The 18,987-nt window shown below is 36.3% G+C and overlaps 1 protein-coding gene across 1 annotated transcript in view; it reads right to left on the reverse strand.

Annotated features, from left to right (window-relative positions):
• The window catches only part of RGS12 (regulator of G protein signaling 12), a 208,328-nt gene that overhangs the window by 70,740 nt on the left and 118,601 nt on the right, over positions 1 to 18,987 (reverse strand). Inside the window, 1 exon segment of the mRNA XM_074274976.1 lies at positions 8,506 to 8,527. Coding sequence (XP_074131077.1) covers positions 8,506 to 8,527 — 22 coding nt within the window.

The following is an 18,987-nucleotide window of genomic DNA, read 5'->3' on the forward strand; positions in this document are numbered from 1 at the left end:
CCCTGTGGGTATCTATGGGCACCAGGTTAAAGAAAAATAGTCCTGATAGGTTTATTTGAATACTTTCAATAAGAGGGCACTTACTATCTTGTGAAATAGTTCCTTCTATTTTTGAAGAATGATATTTATTCTAGAATGCTTTTTCTCAATCTCAAACCAAAATGTCATACATCTAGTCATTCTTCCTCATGACAATCTTTAAAATACATGAAGATAGCTATAATGGCTCCAGAGCATCTAGGAGGTGCAGTGGGCAGAGCATCATCCATTAAGTCAGATAGTCTCATCTTCCTGAATTCAGCTAGTAAGCTGAGTGAACCTGGACAAGCCACTTTTCCTCATCATGTCAAAGGAACTTGAAATGACCAGCCAGTGTCTTTGCCAAGAAGGCTCTGAATGGAGTCATAAAGAGCTGGACACGACTGAACAACAAACAACAACATTATTGCTACATTATCATTGTGAAAGACAAATAAAGTGATACCCAGAGCACTGAAAATTCAGGAAAACCATAAGAATGACATTGCCTGACTGACAATGGATTCCTCTGGGTTACAGTCACCCCATGAAGATTCACCGTGAGAGAAAATTATATTTCCTAAACCTCACATACTCTAAATTAACATGCCAGATTGACTCTATTTGAAATAGTGAAAACCCATTACCCTTTCAAAGGGAAGATAACTCAAGGCCCTGCTCCAGAGTGAGCAACAGGTTTACTGGAAGAATGACTACTCATTTAACAAATGAATTTCCTGCAGTTTCATAATCCTACTATCATACTCTAGAGGCAAAATCTAATGACTAAAGCCTCGATGAATACATGATAAAATCCCTACATTATTTGCAAGACAGCACATCAATAACTCCTAAGCAAATTCAAGGCCCACCATAATATCCTGCTCACTATTCTCTAAGAAGAATCAAGAAGCTTATGGTACAACAGAGGTGAGGTCCTTTCCAAGGTCTCACCAGCAAAGGGACAGGCTCCAGTTATAGAGGGACCTTCAATTACAATTTACAGAAGCAGAAATGGAAGGTCAAAGAGGTGAAACAATTTATCTAAAGTCACATGGGTAAGCTGAGCCAGGATTTGAACCCAGGGCTTCCTACTCTAGATCCAGCTTTGTCTCCATTAGGCTATACTCTTTTTTCTCTCTCTATTGAGAAAATACTCTAATTAGATGAAATTGAACACAGATAAAGAGAAAATCTCCATCAAGTCCACCCAAGATGGTTCTTCTTAAATGGACTTGAGTCCAGAAAGGGAATGCACATTTTTCAGCTGAGAACCAGACTAGCTAAATGGAAGAAAACATCTCAAAGCCAGCTAAAGAGTGATGGACTTGGATGAGCAGAGCGTGTTCTGTAAAAAGTCAAAAGTTATATACCAAGTGATGCAAAGTGAATTGAGTAGAACCAAGTGAACACTATATATAGATGATCAACTGTGAATGACTTAGCTATTCCCAGCAATACAGAAACCAAGAAAACTCTGAAGAACTTATGATGAAAAATGCTATCCATACTCAAGAGAAAGAACTGATGGAATCTGAATAGAGGTCAAAATTACTATTTTAACTTTCTTTTTTTTTTCCTTGGGTTTTGATTTTGATTTATGTTTCCCTTTACAACATGACTAATATGAAAATATGTTTTGCATGACTAAACATGTATAAACTATATCAAATTGTTTGCCTTTTCAATGAGGGGGGAGAGAGAGAAGAAAAGAATTTGGAACTCAATTTTAAAAACAAATGATAAAAACTGTGCATACCCTTTGACCCAGCAGTGCTACTACTGGGCTTATATCCCAAAGAGATCTTAAAGAAGGGAAATGGACCCACATGTGCACAGAATGTTTGTGGCAGCCCTTTTTGTAGTGGCCAGAAACTGGAAACTAAGTGAATGCCCATCAACTGGAGAATGGCTGAATAAGTTATGATATATGAATATTATAGAATATTATTGTTCTGTAAGAAATGACCAGCAGGATGATTTCGGAAAGGCCTGGCAAGACTTACATGAACTGATGTTGAATGAAATGAGCAGAACCAAGGGATCATTTTATACTTCAACAACAATACTATATGATGATCAATTCTGAGGGACGTGGCCCTCTCCAACAATGAGATGAACCAAATCAGTTCCAATAGAGCAGTGATGAACTGAACCAGTTACACCCAGTGAAAGAACTCTGGGAGATGTCTATGAACCACTACATGGAATTCCCAATCCCTCTAATTTTGTCTGCCTGCATTTTTGATTTCCTTCACAAGCTAATTGTACACCATTTCAAGTCCGATTCTTTTTGTACAGCAAAATAACTGCTTGGACATATATAAATATATTGTATTTAACTTATACTTTAACATATTTAACATGTATTGGTCTACCTGCCATCTGGGGGAGGAGGAGAAAAGTTGGAACAAAAGGTTTTGCAATTGTCAATGCTGAAAAATTACCCATGCATATATCTGGTAAATAAAAAGCTATAATGAAAAAAAGAGAAAAAAATTATAAAAATTGTTTTTATATGCAGTTGGGAGGAAAATACTAAATTTAAAAAAAGAATAAAGTGATATCTTATTTTAGCCATGGGAATTCTCAATGACCATTTATCAAGCTATCTAGGAACTATTTTCTAGGCCAGTGGAAGGAGTTCCTGGAAGGATAAAAGCACAGACCTGTTCAGAATTAAAACCTCGATAATCAAACTATGTAAATTAAGCTTAATTTTCAAACCATATTTGCTAATCTCTGCCAAGTGTTTGTGAGTAGTCTGATAAAAGCCAGGTGAGCATGCTGTTAGAGAAAGATTTAATGACAAATCATAACACATGAAATATTTTGCAAAACTTAAAACGTTAAATAAATGTTAGCTATTATCACTGGCTAGTATTGACAGTGAGCTGTTTAATATTACAGAGATTATAGGCATTAAGGGTCTTCAAGTATTTTAAGATAAAAATGTTTTTTTAAAAAACCATGGTATTGAAGAGGAAAAAAAACTGAATATACACTAAGTTAATATTTATGTTGAAATCCCAAGTGATAAGAACTATTGTTATAAACATGGAAATAAATCTGTTTGTTTAGAAAACAAATCAAATGTTTATTAGTTACCAAAACTGTGTTGAGATGAAGGGAGTAAACATTATGGAGCATCTACTATGTATCAGTGCTTTACAAATATCTCATCTGATCTGTACAACAACTCTGGGATATAGTTACTATTATTATTATTCCCATTTTACAACTGATTAAGCTGAGGCAGACCATAGTTAGGTGACTGGTAGTTCATACAAATATTAAGTATCTGAGGTTTGATTTGAATTCAGGTCTTCCTGACCACAGGTCGTACTGTGCAATTTACATACCTTAGAAGTACCTAGGGAGCTCGGTAATTTAAGATAATAATGAGAATGCACAAGGGATCTGCTGTTTAGTTAATTAAATTGACTTCGTTCTATACATAGACCCCAATTTGTCAATGAATTAGCTAGTCTTTGAGAGCAAGAAGGTATTTTCCACCCAGGAACAATGTAATCATGATGGGTAAATCCCATATATTCATAATAACGATCCCAGACTGAGGTAGCATTTAAAGGTTTCCCTCACAACAATCCTCTTTAAAGATTAGGAAAAAGAAGCTCGGAAACATGAATGACCTCCCCAAGGTCATGCAGATGTTCATATCAGAGCAGGAACTGGAATCCAAGTTCTCCTCACAGAACTTTCTATCATACTGTATGACTTCATTTAATTCATAATGTACTTAGTCTATTAAGATTTCAATATGGATTCACCAACCAACTATTTTATTATTTTATTTTTTTTTTTTGGCAGAAGATGGAATTATGCTGTAAAGCTATAGTATTGGGGCAGCTAGGTAGCGCAGTGGATAGAGCACCAGCCCTGAAGTCAGGAGGACCTGAGTTCAAATCTGACCTAGACACTTAACTTTAGCCTGACCTTGGGCAAGTCACTTGACCCCAATTGCCTCAGCAAAAAAAAAAAAAAAAAAAAAAAGCTATAGTATCAGGAATGCTGAAGCAGGAATGATCTGAAACTGGCAAGAGATGCCAAGAACAACAAAAATGGCAGTTTTTAAAGCGATGTTGCACTGTAGTAATCTTAGTATTTGAAAAACCCAAAGACTCCAGCTTCTGGAATAAGTGCTCACTATTTTACAAAAATCTCTGGAAAAATTGTAAAATAGTATAGCAGAAACTAGGCATTAACTAATACCTAACATCCCATACTAAGATAAGGTTGAAATGGGTTCATGATTTAGATTTTAAAACTTATACTATAAATGAATTAGGAGAATAAGGGATAATTTACCTCTCAGATCTATGGAGAAGGAAGGAATTTATGGCCAAAGAAGAAGTAGAGAATATTACAAAATGCAAAATGGTTAACTTTGATTATATTAAATTTAAAAATTGTGATAGAAAGAGCCATCGCATCCTGAGAGAGGACTGAGGGGACTGAATGTGGATCCCAGCATAGTATTTCTACCTTTTTGTTATTGTGGTTGGCTTGGTTTTTTTTTTCTTTCTCATTTTCCCCCTTTTGATCAAATGTATCTTGCACAGCATGATACATGTAGAAATATCTTTAGAAGAATTGCCCATGTTTAACCTATCCTGGATTACTTTCTGTCTAGGGGAAGGGGAAGGGGAGGCGACAAAATTTTGGAACACAAGGTTTTGCAAGGGCAAATGTTGAAAACTATTTTTGAATGTATTTTGACAAGTAAAAAGCTATTATTATTATATTAGAAAAAAGGTTCAAAGAAAGACTAAGACTTTTGCTTGGGATAAACAAGGGATGCTAATAACAAGGGGAAGACAAAGCTGCTTAATTCTGATTCTGTTGCTGTTTTCTCTGCAAAGGACAAATGAATTTTGTGCTGAAAAAAATACATAACAGAAATGACTAAAATTGAATTAATATCCAAGAAAGCAAAGGGCATGTGGCTGCCTTCGTAGATTCAAGTCATCTGACCCAGAAGAATGACATCCTTAAGGCCTGAAAGAATTGGCAGCTGGAATATCTGAGGCACTGTCAATGGTTTCTAAAAGACTATGGAAGATAAAAGAGGTACTGCAAGATTGAAAAAGAGTAAATGTGGTCCCATTTAAAAAAAAAAAGTTAAGAGAATAGTGAGCAACCTACCAACCAATGTTCTCTTTGTTCTATAGTTTAATTCCTGGTAAAGTTCTAGAATGGAATATTATAAAGAAAAAGAAGCAATCGTGTCAAAGAGGCAGCACAGTTTCATCAAAAACAAGTCATATTTCTTTCCTTTTTTTAAGTGATTAGATGAGGGAAATGCTGTGTAGATGACTTTCCTAGATTTTAATGAAGCTTTTGATAAAATACCTCAAACTATTCTTAAGAAAAGACAGAAAAGGACAGGAATATAATCAGACAGGTTCATGAGTTGGATGGCCCAGTCAGATTTGAAGATGATTCAATGTCAAGATGACAAAGGGTCTCTAGCACAGCACTATATAGGAAATGAGTGGGACAGACCAGATTCTATGGAATCATGGCTGGTAACTGGTCATCTTAACCGCCAAAGTTCTGACACTCAAATTCTGTGATTCTGTGATAAATGTAACTATCCATCACAATGCCCCTCCATCCCAATGGATCTGTAATTCTATTCTGGAATGTTAGGAATCGATTTCTTTATGCTCCATGGACTAAGCAGCAAGAACTGAGGCAGAATTCCTGTTCTCCCTGTGCTCCCTCCCCTCACTCACTCCCCTAAGCCCCAACTATGTTGGGATAGGGGGAAGGGCTCAGGAGTACAGGCATTTGAGGCACAGACTCTGGAGGAAGGAAGGAGGGGGAGGGGGAAGAAGTGACTCCGAAGTTAGGGAGAAAGCAGGGCTCCAGGCAGTAAGGAAAGGAGACCTGGGCATGTGGGAAAGGGCAAGAAGCAGTAACAGGTCTTTTCTCTTTACTTCTCTAGGCTCCTGACAAGGCAGCAAAGGATGGGGAAGCCACAGATAAAGATCCTGAGAGGTTCTTTCCTTTCTCCTCATGCCAGAAATAATGTCAGAAAAGGATTTTCTGTCCCATTTTCTTCTGTCTTATTCCTTTCTTTACCATTCTAAGAACTGGGTCATAAAGGAAACTTAATTAAGGAAGGAGAGAGTGGTGTAGGAAAGAAAAAGATGTGGGGAATCCCCCACCACAAAAGGGATAGGATGGGGAATTTCTGCTGCCTCCTGATTTAGGGTACTGCCATTCTGCAGAAAATATGATGTAATGAAATGATCTGTAATTTGTGTCACTACCATGGTGAGCAGGAACTTTTTTGAGGCTAGCACATAAAAACAAAAGGTCTGCAGGACTCAGAGTCGGAAAAGAAATTATAGATTTTCTTTAAAAGCGGTTAGCAAGCTATGTGGACAGCCTAATAATCCCTATTGTCTCTCTCCCCCCATTTTTGTACAGCCTGCAAGGTTAAATGGTTCTGATATTTAACAATACCACAAATTTTAATTTTAAAATACCAAAACCACTTTTAGCTCTTAGGTGGTATAAAAAACATGATTTTTATGCTGGCCCATAGTTTGCTAACCTCTGATCCAGGCCAGAAGAGTCAAACATGAAACCCACAACACTACTGAGTGCAATATTAACCAGATTAAAATGTTATTCAGAAATATTTAACAAAGTAAATTTAAAAAACAATATGTAATATGTGGTTTTCTAAGTCAATACATGATCTGCAGGCATCCTTATGTATGGTTCAATGGCTTCTAGTTCTATTTGAGTTTAACACCATTCATCTAGGCCAAGTCATTTTGCAACTGAGGAAACTGAGGCCAAAAGAGACTGAAATTTTCTCAAGCTTATCCAAGTAATGAATAGCAAAGCAAGGACCAGAACCAACATCCTGTGACTCCATCATGTTTATATGCATGATTGCTATATTTCAAAATTCTTTAAATTTCAAATTTCAAATTCTTTAAATATGAAAAATATGAAAATGTTATTTATATACATTGGAAAGTTATACCAATTTTCAAATTTATTCACTCAAACTACAGGGTTTTTATTTTAAAAAAAAGATGAGACAGAAGAATAGAAGTAGCAAACATGAATAATTAAATGCTCTCATATATTTGGTGACTATACTAATTTTTAACAATAAAAAATTGCTCTCATTCCCAAATTAACCACTTAAATGTTTATCAACATACAAAAAAAAAAAAAAAACCACCCAATAATGCAGTACTTTGTATTACAACAATAAACACAAAAATATGTAAATAGTTTTAGAACATCAGCCAGAAATTTTTGCTTTGGAATAGATACTTGTATAATTTAACATCCAATTCTCCCCTGCACAGTGCCTACCCAACTAGCAAAAGCAGAAATGACATAAGTCACTGATGATACATATTCCAGCAAAGTCATGATACCTAACCTCCACCCCCTTAATATGAATAATTTTCAGTACTAATAGTGAAAATAGAAAAGTCATAAGGGGAAAAAAAGAAGAAGCAAGTAAAAACTAAACAATGAGTATAATGAATTTCTTTTTTACTTTGATTCAAATGAAGGGAAGCTCATTCTCTATCCTCAGCTTTGAATCAAACTTCATGACCTATACTTATTTATGACCTACATACTACATGTTATAGACCACAAAATGCTGGTGTCTTTTAGCAAATGAAAGCATATAATTCATCTCCTGAAATAGACTTCTGAATTCATAAAAGCAGATTCAAAACTACTCATAATATCAAGTCAGGAAAAAAATGAACAAGAGAATTTTTAGATTAAAAAAAATAACGAATACAAATCACTCCCCCAAAATTAATGAGCTATATTCTAATGTCGATATTAAATGAAAATTGTATTATAGGGCTATTAATTGGAAAGACAGAAGAGTTTTATTTATTTCTTATTTTACACTAGTTCTATTAAAGGACTTCCACATAAAGACTTTATAAAGAAAAAGATTAAAAGTTGAATTTATTTTGGTTTGAGATTGATCAAAATAACAATTTCTCTCCCATATCTTTTCTTAGTAAAGGAATAAAGAAAACAACTTAAAATGTGGTCTACATCTCTACAATTTCCTTGATCTATTGGGAGTTTGGCAGTACTGCTTGCTTGTTTAAAAGTTGGCTATACAGCAAAAGAAGCGTCAAAGCTTGTTTTAACTTGCGAGACATGAGCATGTGTTAATATGAAATACTGCTACAAAACCAAATCTTATAGACATAACTACTACAGAAATTATCACATGATGTTCAGGTTTTAAATGTTTTCTCTGAAACAAATAGCTTTGAAAATTCTACAACTTAGTTATTAAAAAAAATATGAAGCTCTTCAGCTTTTGGGAAAAAAATAACAAAGAGTAAAGTGTATGACAATTAAAACAACCCTTCTAACTGACCAATATACTTTTCACAACCAATGTACTTCATGGTGAAATTATAAAAGTATATTTAAGAAATTATGACTTACCACCATCAGATACAGTTGCAGACTGAAAAGGAAAAAAGAAAGACATGAGTTAATTAAGCCTCATGACCAATCGTGGAAGAAAATCAGTCCATTTAAGTAACAAAAACTGGAAGTTTCTGATTAGATTTGAAAGCTCAGAAGAGACAATATTCTAGTGCAGGTGTCAGAGCAAAGACAGACTTACAACTAAATGAGTCAACAGTTACTTTCTCACAGCTGTTCCCTCCTCCCTACTGAACTCCTCCCAAACTGGTAATGCCTTGAGCTTTACAATCATCACGATTTTCATTTTCGAAAACACACCCTGCCAACTTTGACATCATGGTTTTAGCAATAGAAAGGGAGGAAGAAGGAAGGAAGGAAGGAAGGAAGGAAGGAAGGAAGGAAGGAAGGAAGGAAGGAAGGAAGGAAGGAAGGAAGGAAGGAAGGAAGGAAGGAAGGAAGGAAGGAAGGGAGGGAGGGAGGGAGGGAGGGAGGGAGGGAGGGAGGGAGGGAGGGAGGGAGGGAGGGAGGAAGGAAGGAAGGAAGGAAGGAAGGAAGGAAGGAAGGAAGGAAGGAAGGAAGGAAGGAAGGAAGGAAGGAAGGAAGGAAGGAAGGAAGGGAGGGAGGGAGGGAGGGAGGGAGGGAGGGAGGGAGGGAGGGAGGGAGGGAGGGAGGAAGGAAGGAAGGAAGGAAGGAAGGAAGGAAGGAAGGAAGGAAGGAAGGAAGGAAGGAAGGAAGGAAGGAAGGAAGGAAGGAAGGAAGGAAGGAAGGAAGGAAGGAAGGAAGGAAGGAAGGAGGGAGGGGAGGGAGGGAGGGAGGAAGGGAGGGAGGAAGGGGAGGGAAAGAGAGGGAGAGGGAGAAAGGAAGGAAGGAAGGAAGGAAGGAAGGAAGGAAGGAAGGAAGGAAGGAAGGAAGGAAGGAAGGAAGGAAGGAAGGAAGGAAGGAAGGAAGGAAGGAAGGAAGGAAGAGGAAGGAAGGAAGGAAGGAAGGAAGGAAGGAAGGAAGGAAGGAAGGAAGGAAGGGAGGGAGGGAGGGAGGGAGGGAGGAGGAAGGAAGGAAGGAAGGAAGGAAGGAAGGAAGGAAGGAAGGGGAAGGATGGAAGGAAGGAAGGAAGGGGAAGAAGGAAGGAAGGAAGGAAGGAAGGAAGGAAGGAAGGAAGGAAGGAAGGGAAGGAAGGAAGATGAGGAAGGAAGGAAGGAAGGAAGGAAGGATGGGTGGGAGGGAGGGAGGGAGGAGGGAGGGGAGGATGGGGAGGGAAAGAGAGGGAGAGGGAGAAAGGAAGGAAGGAAAGGAAGGAGAGGAAGGAAGGAAGGAAGGAAAGGAAGGAAGGAAGGAAGGAAGGAAGGAAGGTAGTGGAGGGAGGGGAGGGAGGGAGGGAGGGAGGGAGGGAGGGAGAAGGAAGGAAGGAAGGAAGGAAGGAAGGAGAAGGAAGGAAGGAAGGAAGGAAGGAAAGGAAGGAAGAGGAAGGAAGGAAAGAAAGAAAGAAAGAAAGAAAGAAAAGAAAGAAGAAAGAAAGAAAGAAAGAAAGAAAGAAAGAAAGAAAGAAAGAAAGAAGAAGAAAGAAAGAAAGAAAGAAAAGAAAGAAAGAAAGAAAGGAAGAAAAGAAAGAAAGAAGAAAGAAGAAAGAAAGAAGAAATGAAAAGAAAGGAAAGAAAGAAAGAAGGAAAGAAAGAAAGAAAGAAAGAAGAAAGAAAGAAAGAAAGAAAGAAAGAAAGGAAAGAAAAGTTTATTAGGCACCTATTGTTTGCTAGCAATTGGACTAGATCCGGAGCTGGAGAAAAGGTTTAGAGACAGTATCTTTCCTTTCAAAGCCTTTATAATCTAGGAGGGGAAAAGAAGAGACTTAAGAGTCATGTAGTCCAACCATCTTATTTTAGAAACTGAATCCCCCCAAAAATTGTTACTTACACATTCACACAGGTAATGAAGATGTGAGGCACAGAAAAGTAATCATATAAAATAACTTGTAACATCAGAGAGTTGCTAACAAAGTTCTATGTGAGGGGAGGAAGAATGGTCATTACAGACTGGTAAAGGCCTTGCTGAAGGTAGGTTACATTTGAGTCATACTTTTAAAGATTTCTTAAGGATTCAATAGGTTGGGAGGATCAAAAAGCATCCTAAGGCACAGTAAACAATATGAATCATTGCACAAGAAGGCAGGAGAATATGGGGCATATTTGTGGGATAGAGGAAATACAGTTTGGCAAAATATAGTGTGTGTGAAGAGAAATAAAATAAGGCTGGAAAGGGAGGTGGAAGAATAAAAAAGTTCTAGTCAAATTTTAGTCTTTTCTCTCTTACCTCAGAAACCATAAGAAATGCAGCAAAATAAAGTAAAACTAAAAAATCAAAATAACAGAAACTTTTGTAAGATAATTCTAAAATCCCAAATAGAATTGCACAGAACTTTGCAAATAATCATAATAAAATTAACATATATTGAACTACTTGTCATCTAGGGGGAGGGCGTGAGGAAAGGGGGGAAATTGGAACACAGGGTTTTGCAAGAAATAATGGTGAAGAATTGCCCATGCATATATTTTGAAAAACAAAAAGATTTAATAAAAGGAAAAAATAATTACAACCAAAGAAACATTGTAATAATACAAATTAAAAGAAAAGATTTTATGAAATATTTTATATAATTTAGCCTATAAAAGTTAAACAGAAGAAAATGGATTTTAAACAGATTTTAACAGATTTGATGATTTCCAAGTATTCCTATAAGAATTGGCCACAATTTCCAAAGGACAAATGTTTCAAACAAAACAAAACAAAACAAAAAACAAGTTTTTTTAAGTTTGAACAATTAAAGGGACAGGTGATAATCAAGTGTTTTTATTTACTGAGTGATGACACTATCCCTTCAGACATGTTCCTTCAGAGACATGAATGAAAGAACAGAAAGAAACAAGTGATAGTCTCTATGCTCAAAATAAAAGAGGAGGAAGAGGAAAATAAAGAAATACTTCAAGAAAAAGTTAAGGGAGAAAGGGGAAGGAAGTTGCAATTTCTCCTCAAAGGACCAAAGTAGAATGTGAACAAGAGCAAAGGGAAGATCCAGATAATTAGTCTACAAAAATCTGAGGAAAAGAGCACTTTCAGCTAAGGAACCAAAGTAATCTTCATAGAAGAGATGGAACCCATGACAGGCCTTCAAGATGAGGGTTCTAACACATGGAGGAATAAAGTAAGTACACTGAAGGCAGGAATAGTGCTTATGAGAATTCATAGATGCAGGAGAGAATATGAGGGAATTGTTCAGTTTGCCAAGTATACAAGGAGACTAATGTATGGCCAATGAAAGCCCAGTCCTTGACTATTTTCTGCCTGCTGCTAATCCATGTGAAGGTCCCAGGGAGCCTGCTTCCAGAAATACATAGTAAAGGGGCCCTTTCTTTTCACACTTCAGAGCACACCACAAGATTCTCAGATTTTTCTATTGTTTTACTGTTTGACTTTTCATTGGCTGTTGAGTTCTGGCTAAACATGTGTACAAAAAGCTCCAAAATACACTTTCCCTCTCTTCTGGTATTAAGCAAAAAACAAAACAAAACAAAACAAAACAAAACAAAACAAAACTGCTCTTAGCTCTAGGGAGGGGCATTGGTTTTTCTCTCATCTAGTTGCCCTATGGCCATGAACATGCTACCAGAAATTTTTTTGTTTCTTTATATTTATTCTTTCTTAATTGAAGTACCAGAGACAGAATGGAGCTTGTGAACTTTCAAAGATCAGAAGGACCATCAAATCTAAGAGCCCAAATTGAAGCACATTTTTATTTCCTTTCTCTATTTTCCTCGCTTTTTTTTCTGGGTGAGAGGGATGTGAGCAATGCATAAATATGGTTGCATGACTTGATATGCATCATAGGTGTCGTATTTGCCTTCTCAATGGATGGGGAGGGAGTTTTGTATGGGAAACAACTTGGAACTGAAAATTTTTTAAAGTAATAAAGATGTTTAAAAAAAAAAAAAAAAAAAAGGACCATCACAAGTTCCTTCACCAACTAGAGCTGTTAGCAGTAGGAACTGAGGCCAGTAAGAAGCCAGACCTTAATACAAACCTTCTTAATCCAATTCAGCAGTAACTTTACAGAAATCTGGGAGCTGTGACCTTATGCCTGCAAGCAAGGGAGCAACTTATCCATCAGCAATATCATATTGATAAGCAAATTTAACAGGTACTACACAAAGAAAGAAAAGAACCCCTAGAACCAGGAATGTTTTACAGCAAGTATTTTAAGGTTGATTCTGTCCTTATCAGGGATTGATAGAGGACAGAATGCATCCCTGGTGAGGGGGGAGTTTGTACAACAGTCTCTAAAAAGCTCTTGGGGGGGGGGCAGTTAGGTGGCGAAGTGGATAGAGCAGCAGCCCTAGGTCAGTAGAACCTGAATTCAAATCTGGCCTCAGACACTTAATACTTCCTGGTTGTGTGACCCTGGGCAAGTCACTTAACCCCAATTGGCTCAGGAAAGAAAGGAAGAAAGGAAGAAAGGAAGAAAGGAAGAAAGGAAGAAAGGAAGAAAGGAAGAAAGGAAGGAAGAAAGAAAGGAAGAAAGAAAGAAAGAAAGAAAGGAAGGAAGAAAGAAAGGAAGAAAGGAAGAAAGGAAGAAAGGAAGGAAGAAAGAAAGGAAGAAAGAAAGAAAGAAAGAAAGGAAGAAAGAAAGAAAGAAAGAAAGAAAGAAAGAAAGAAAGAAAGAAAGAAAGAAAGAAAGAAAGAAAGAAAGAAAGAAAGAAAGAAAGAAAGAAAGAAAGAAAGAAAGAAAGAAAGAAAGAAAGAAAGAAAGAAAGAAAGAAAGAAAGAAAGAAAGAAAGAAAGAAAGAAAGAAAGAAAGGTTCTTTGTAAAAATCTAATTGATGTTAATTGGTTATATGATTTGGGGAAGTGATAACTGATTTAAGTTATTAACTTAATAAGCTGTCTACTTATTAAGTTATTTATTGAAGGGCAGAAACTAGGTCAATGCTCTTGTATTACATTCCATAATACATCTAAATGGACATATGACTTTAATAATAAAACAAGAACAAATCATATACCTCTCCTAAATATGTGTAAGAAATGCATTCTTAACTAAACAAAAGATAGAGGTATGTGAAACAAAAGTTTTTGTGCAGACAAAATTAACACACTTAGGATAAGAAGAGAAGCAGTTAAATAGGAAAAAAAATCTTTGTCAATTTTTTTTTCTGACAAGTGCTTTTTATCCAAAATATATAAAATAAAATGTACATATATACACATAAAAATAAGTATGTGTGTGCATATGTTTATATACATAGGATATACACATCCACGCACATCCATATATAATTTATAGCCATTCCTCAGTAGACAAGTCCTCAAAGGATATCAACAACTAACTGTCAAAAGAAGCATTGGAAAGTATTCCCGACCACATGAAAGAATGTTGTTGTTCAATCATGTCTGATTATTTACTCTCTCTTTTGGAGTTTTCTTGGCAAAGATAATGGGGTGGTTGGCCATTTCCTTCTTCAACTTATTTTACAGATGAGGAACGGAGACTAACAGAATTAAGTGACTTGTTCATTGTCACATAGCTAGTAAGTATCAGAGTTGAGGTCAGAGTTGGACTCAAAAATGGGGCTTCATAAGGGCAGCCCGGCATTCTCCCCACTATACTACCTGGCTGCCCAAGTGCACCAGATCACTAATGAAAACAACCCTGTGGTTTCACCTCATACCCTGAAACTTGGCAAAAATTATCCCAAAAAAATGACCATAATCAATGTTGGAGGAACTGTAGAATGATAGTGACACTAATACATTATTTTTTTGCTAAGGCAATTGGGGTTAAGTGACTTGCCCAGGATCACACAACCAGGAAGTGTTAAATATTTGAGGCAAGATTTGAATTCAGGTCCTCCTGACTTCAGGGCTGCTGCACTATCCACTGCACTGCCTAGCTGCCCCAAGGAGAATAATTAAAGAGCTCTGTGGAACAGCTTATTAATACTGAGTACAAATTGGAAGAGTAAGCCCAGGCTACATAATTATGCAAAGGAGGCCCTTTCAATGTCAAGGTAAGAAATAAGCATTTATCCAAAAGGCAACAGGAAAAGTTTTGACACGGGAGTAACATGGTTAGGAAGACTACTTTGGCATCTATATGAAAGTTAGACTAGATAAGAGAAAGACAGGAGGCATGAAGCCCACTAAGAAAGACCAAGAGACCAAATAGCGTAATGAAGGCCTAAAGTAGAATGAAGATATTCTTGAAAGAAATACACCTAACCAGATAACTAGAGTGATTAAGGATAATTTAAGAAATTGTGCAATTAGACACAAAAGATTCTAAATCTTCTAGGGAGACAAGTGAAACCAGAAGGATGGAAGAATGAAAGATGGAATTCTAGACTCCCAGAATTTGACTGAACCTGAGATGGCAACCCATACTTCATCAGGAATCCCCTTAATGACATCAACAGCAACTGTCATCAGCCTCTGATTGAAGACCTGTAAGTCTGAGGAATGGAAGTCATAACAAAGATTATAAAAAAAAAAAAAAAAAAACAGGTTCAGTAGGAATGAGGGAGCAGAACTGGAAAGAAAAAAAACCATGGTCAGAGAGAATTTCGAATAACAGCATACCCTTTGGCAGGCAGAATCTGGCTTGGAGCCAGATTACGATTTACAATGCAATTGTGTTGTCCAACCTGCTCCATGAGTATGAAATCTAAGCAAGCTTTTATTAACTTTCAAATGAATGTCAACTGTAAGCTCTATATGATACTTCTCTTACAACAGGACAAGCCTCTAATGAATGGATTTTGGAAAGTTGTCAGCTAATTTATCTATTGGCCTACCTAGCCATGACTCTCCACTCAGAAGACAAACTGATCTTCCCAAAGTGGAGGTCTGACCATATCACCCCCTATTCAATAAAGTCCAGGGTTCTTACAACTTGACTCCCTCTATTTGCCCTATGGTCTAGCTCCATTAGCCTAGTCACTAGTCACTAGACACCCAACACTCCATCCTCCATCCCTTTGCTTTGCACTTGCTGTACTCTATGCCTGGAATGCTCCTAGGACCTTCTAGCTTTTTTCAAAACTCAGCTCAAATTCAACCTTCTGCAAAAGGCCTTTCCCAGTCACTCCCGTTATTGCCTGCCTTCTGACAATACCTTCCAACTACTCTTGCCATATCATGTATATACATAAGTATTTGCAGATTGTGTCACTTTCTCCACTCCCCTTAGAAGGTGAACACTTGAAGAACTGGAATGATGTTTTTGTCTTTTTCTCTCTGTAGTTAGCACTTAACACAGTACCTAACATATAATAAGCACTTAATAAGTTCTTGTCGATTTACTGACAACACAAGTATCTACATAATATCAAAGCAATTAATAAAATGGAAAATAAAAACAAAAATGTAATAAGAAAAATATAGATTTAAAAGGATATTTATGGTAAAAATTTTAAATATTTATATCAATAATTAGGAATATCTCCAAGAATGTTTTTATCTTTATAGGTAATAAGAATGGCTCAGTCCATGACTGTAATAATTATTATTAGGTCCTCCAAATATGCTGGAATCTCTGTGGACAATACTTAACTGACAAAATAGAAAAATATATATAATTCTTGGGAAAGATGACAAAATAAGAGACTAGTTAATGTGAGAAGCACTATGAAAAGATAGGCCCACTAATAGAGTTAGTGATACTGTGAGTTCATCCAATCATTCTGGAAATATATGTAGGTTTATGTTAAGAAAGTAAGTACAATGTCCATAGCCTTTGAAGAAGAGATACCACTGCTAGATATAGATACAGATAGATAGACATATGTATCTATCTGTATCTATACCTATATCTATATCTATATAGAGATATATATCAAGAAAGTCAAAGATAAAGGAGGGAAAACTCAATGAAAACATCAAAATGTTCATAGCAACACTTTTTGTAGTAGCAAAGAACTGGAAACAAAGTGGATGTCCATCAAGCATGGGATGGCTGGAAAAACATGAATGAAATAGAATATTAACACACCACAAAAATAATTGGCTAATACTATACACTGATGCATGAGAAGGTTTATATGAACTGATGCAAGGTGAAGTAAGCAGAATAAGTGTAACAACATACAAAATGACTACAATAATGTGAAAGGAAGCAACAATAAAATTTTAAATGAATACTTTGTAATTATAATGCCCAACTTGGCCTAAGGGAAGAAATGAAAATTGTACTTCATTCTATACTTTGGAGAGGTGGGGACTGTGGTATGGAACATTATATATACTATTTCCATTTGAATGATTTAACATCTTTCTTTTTTTATTCTTTGTGGCATGGGACAGATCACTGAGCAACAGAGTGGGAAGAATGTATCTGGAAATGAAGTTGGTATCAAAATAAATGCTATATTATACACAGATAAAAAGATATGTTATATACACAGAACACACATGTATGCATGTGCAATTTATATCTAGATGATATAGACAGATAAAGTAGATAGGTAAGTAGCTAGATAGGTAGATTAGATAAATATAATTCTATTAGACTAAAAGGTCCTTGAGATCAGGATTTGGAAGTAGCAATCTTTATATCTTCAGTGTCTGGCCCAATGTTTAGAACATCATGAGTGCTTATTAAATTTTTGCTAAGTTACCTTCTTACCCTCAAAATCTCTTTATCCTAAAAATTAATAGCCTAATTTTAAGAAGGTTTTCTGATTATAAAAACCTAGACAAAATATAGACGGTAGGCACAGAACTGACAATTATGTTTAAATATTTTCAAATACTCTATGGTAAACAATATTCTCAGATTTCCCAGTTCCCCTTTTACAACACTTGGTTTTTATCTATATTTACTACTCCTTAAAAAAGCAGAGAGAATTGCTAAAAGAAAATTAATTTTTTGTGCTGACAATTCTACTAATTTAATTTTTTACCCTTTCTCTATTATAGGAATGGTGATAAAGGATGTCCAGATTACCTACAAACTATATCTTCACCTGGATGTCAAGTTAACATCTAAATCCCTAGGCTATACAAGATAGTAGACTCACTGCTATGTGTACAAAGATAAAACAAAAAATAATCCCTGCTGTCCAAGAGCTATTGTCTATAGTTTATATAATAAATTACATGATTTCAAAAAAGTTTAAATTACTTCCCTTTGGGGGCAGTTAGGTGGTGCAGTGGATAAAGAAAGAACCAGCCCTAAAGTCAGGAGGACTTGAGTTCAAAAATGGCCTCAGACATTTAACACTTCCTAGCTGTGTGACCCTGGGCAAATCATTTAACCCCATCTGCCTCAGCAAAAAAAGAAAAAAAAACCCTTTTGTCATACAGTTAGTATCAGATGAGCTATTTGAACCCAGGTCTTTCTGAATCTCATTCCAGAAATGGATTCACTCTGCAATAATACCTAATACCCATGATAAGCAGAATGTGATAAATGCAAAGGAGAAATACAAAGGAGGATCACAGAAGGCTCCCTTCTAGAAGCAGAGTGCTCCTCACATCTTGGCTGCCTTTTCTTCCACATTCCCCTATTCTTATGTACAAAATATTATTTTCAATAAAGTATACTGGTTTTTAGATCTACTGAAAAAAAAAAAAAAACCTGCCAACTCCTGAGGTAGCCTCTTCCATTTAAGAGCAGTTAAAGTTGGAAAACTTCTTCCTTATGCCAAATCAAATTTGTTATCTCTGCAACTCAGGATCATAGATTTAGAGATGGGAGGGACCTAGACCAAACTCCTCACTTTATAGATGAAGAAACAGAGATCTAAGAAGCGCAAGTGGCCACAAGATCATGTGGAGACTTCTATAAGATCCTGTGATTCAAGAATCAATGTCAGTTCCAATAGATATCAATTCTGATGGATGTGGCTCTTATCAACAATAAGATGATTCAGGCCAGTTCCAGTGATCTTGTGATGAAGAGAGCCATCTGCATCCAGACAGAGGACTGTGGGAACTGAGTGTGGACCACAACATAGCATTTTCACTCTTTTTGTTCTTGTTTGCTTGCATTTTGTTTTCTTTATCATTTTTCCCCTTTTTGATCTGATTTTTCTTGTGCAGCATGATATTTGTGGAATTATATATAGAAAAATTGCACATGTTTAACATATATTGGATCACTTGCCATCTGGGGAGAGAACGGGGTAAGAAAGGGAAAAGAATTAGAACCCAAGGTTTTGTAAAGGTGAATGTTGAAAATTATCCATGTATATATTTTGAAATAAAAAGCTTTAATTTAAAAAAAGAAAAGAAAAGAGTCAATGGACTTTCCATTGTAATATGTTAGCCCCTGCTCTTGGTTCTGCTGTTTGGGACCAAAACCAAGTGTAACCCCTTTTTAATATGACAGTTTTTTAAACACTTAAAGATAACTATCAACTCCATCCTGCTCACTCCCCTCCTCACCTTACAGCACCATAGTATCCTCAGTAATGGTAAGGAGAGGCAATCCAGAAATAAGGTAGTGTAGCAAGAAAA

Source organism: Sminthopsis crassicaudata, chromosome 6 (genome assembly GCF_048593235.1).
Source record: "Sminthopsis crassicaudata isolate SCR6 chromosome 6, ASM4859323v1, whole genome shotgun sequence".
In the NCBI taxonomy this organism is placed as follows: domain Eukaryota; kingdom Metazoa; phylum Chordata; class Mammalia; order Dasyuromorphia; family Dasyuridae; genus Sminthopsis; species Sminthopsis crassicaudata.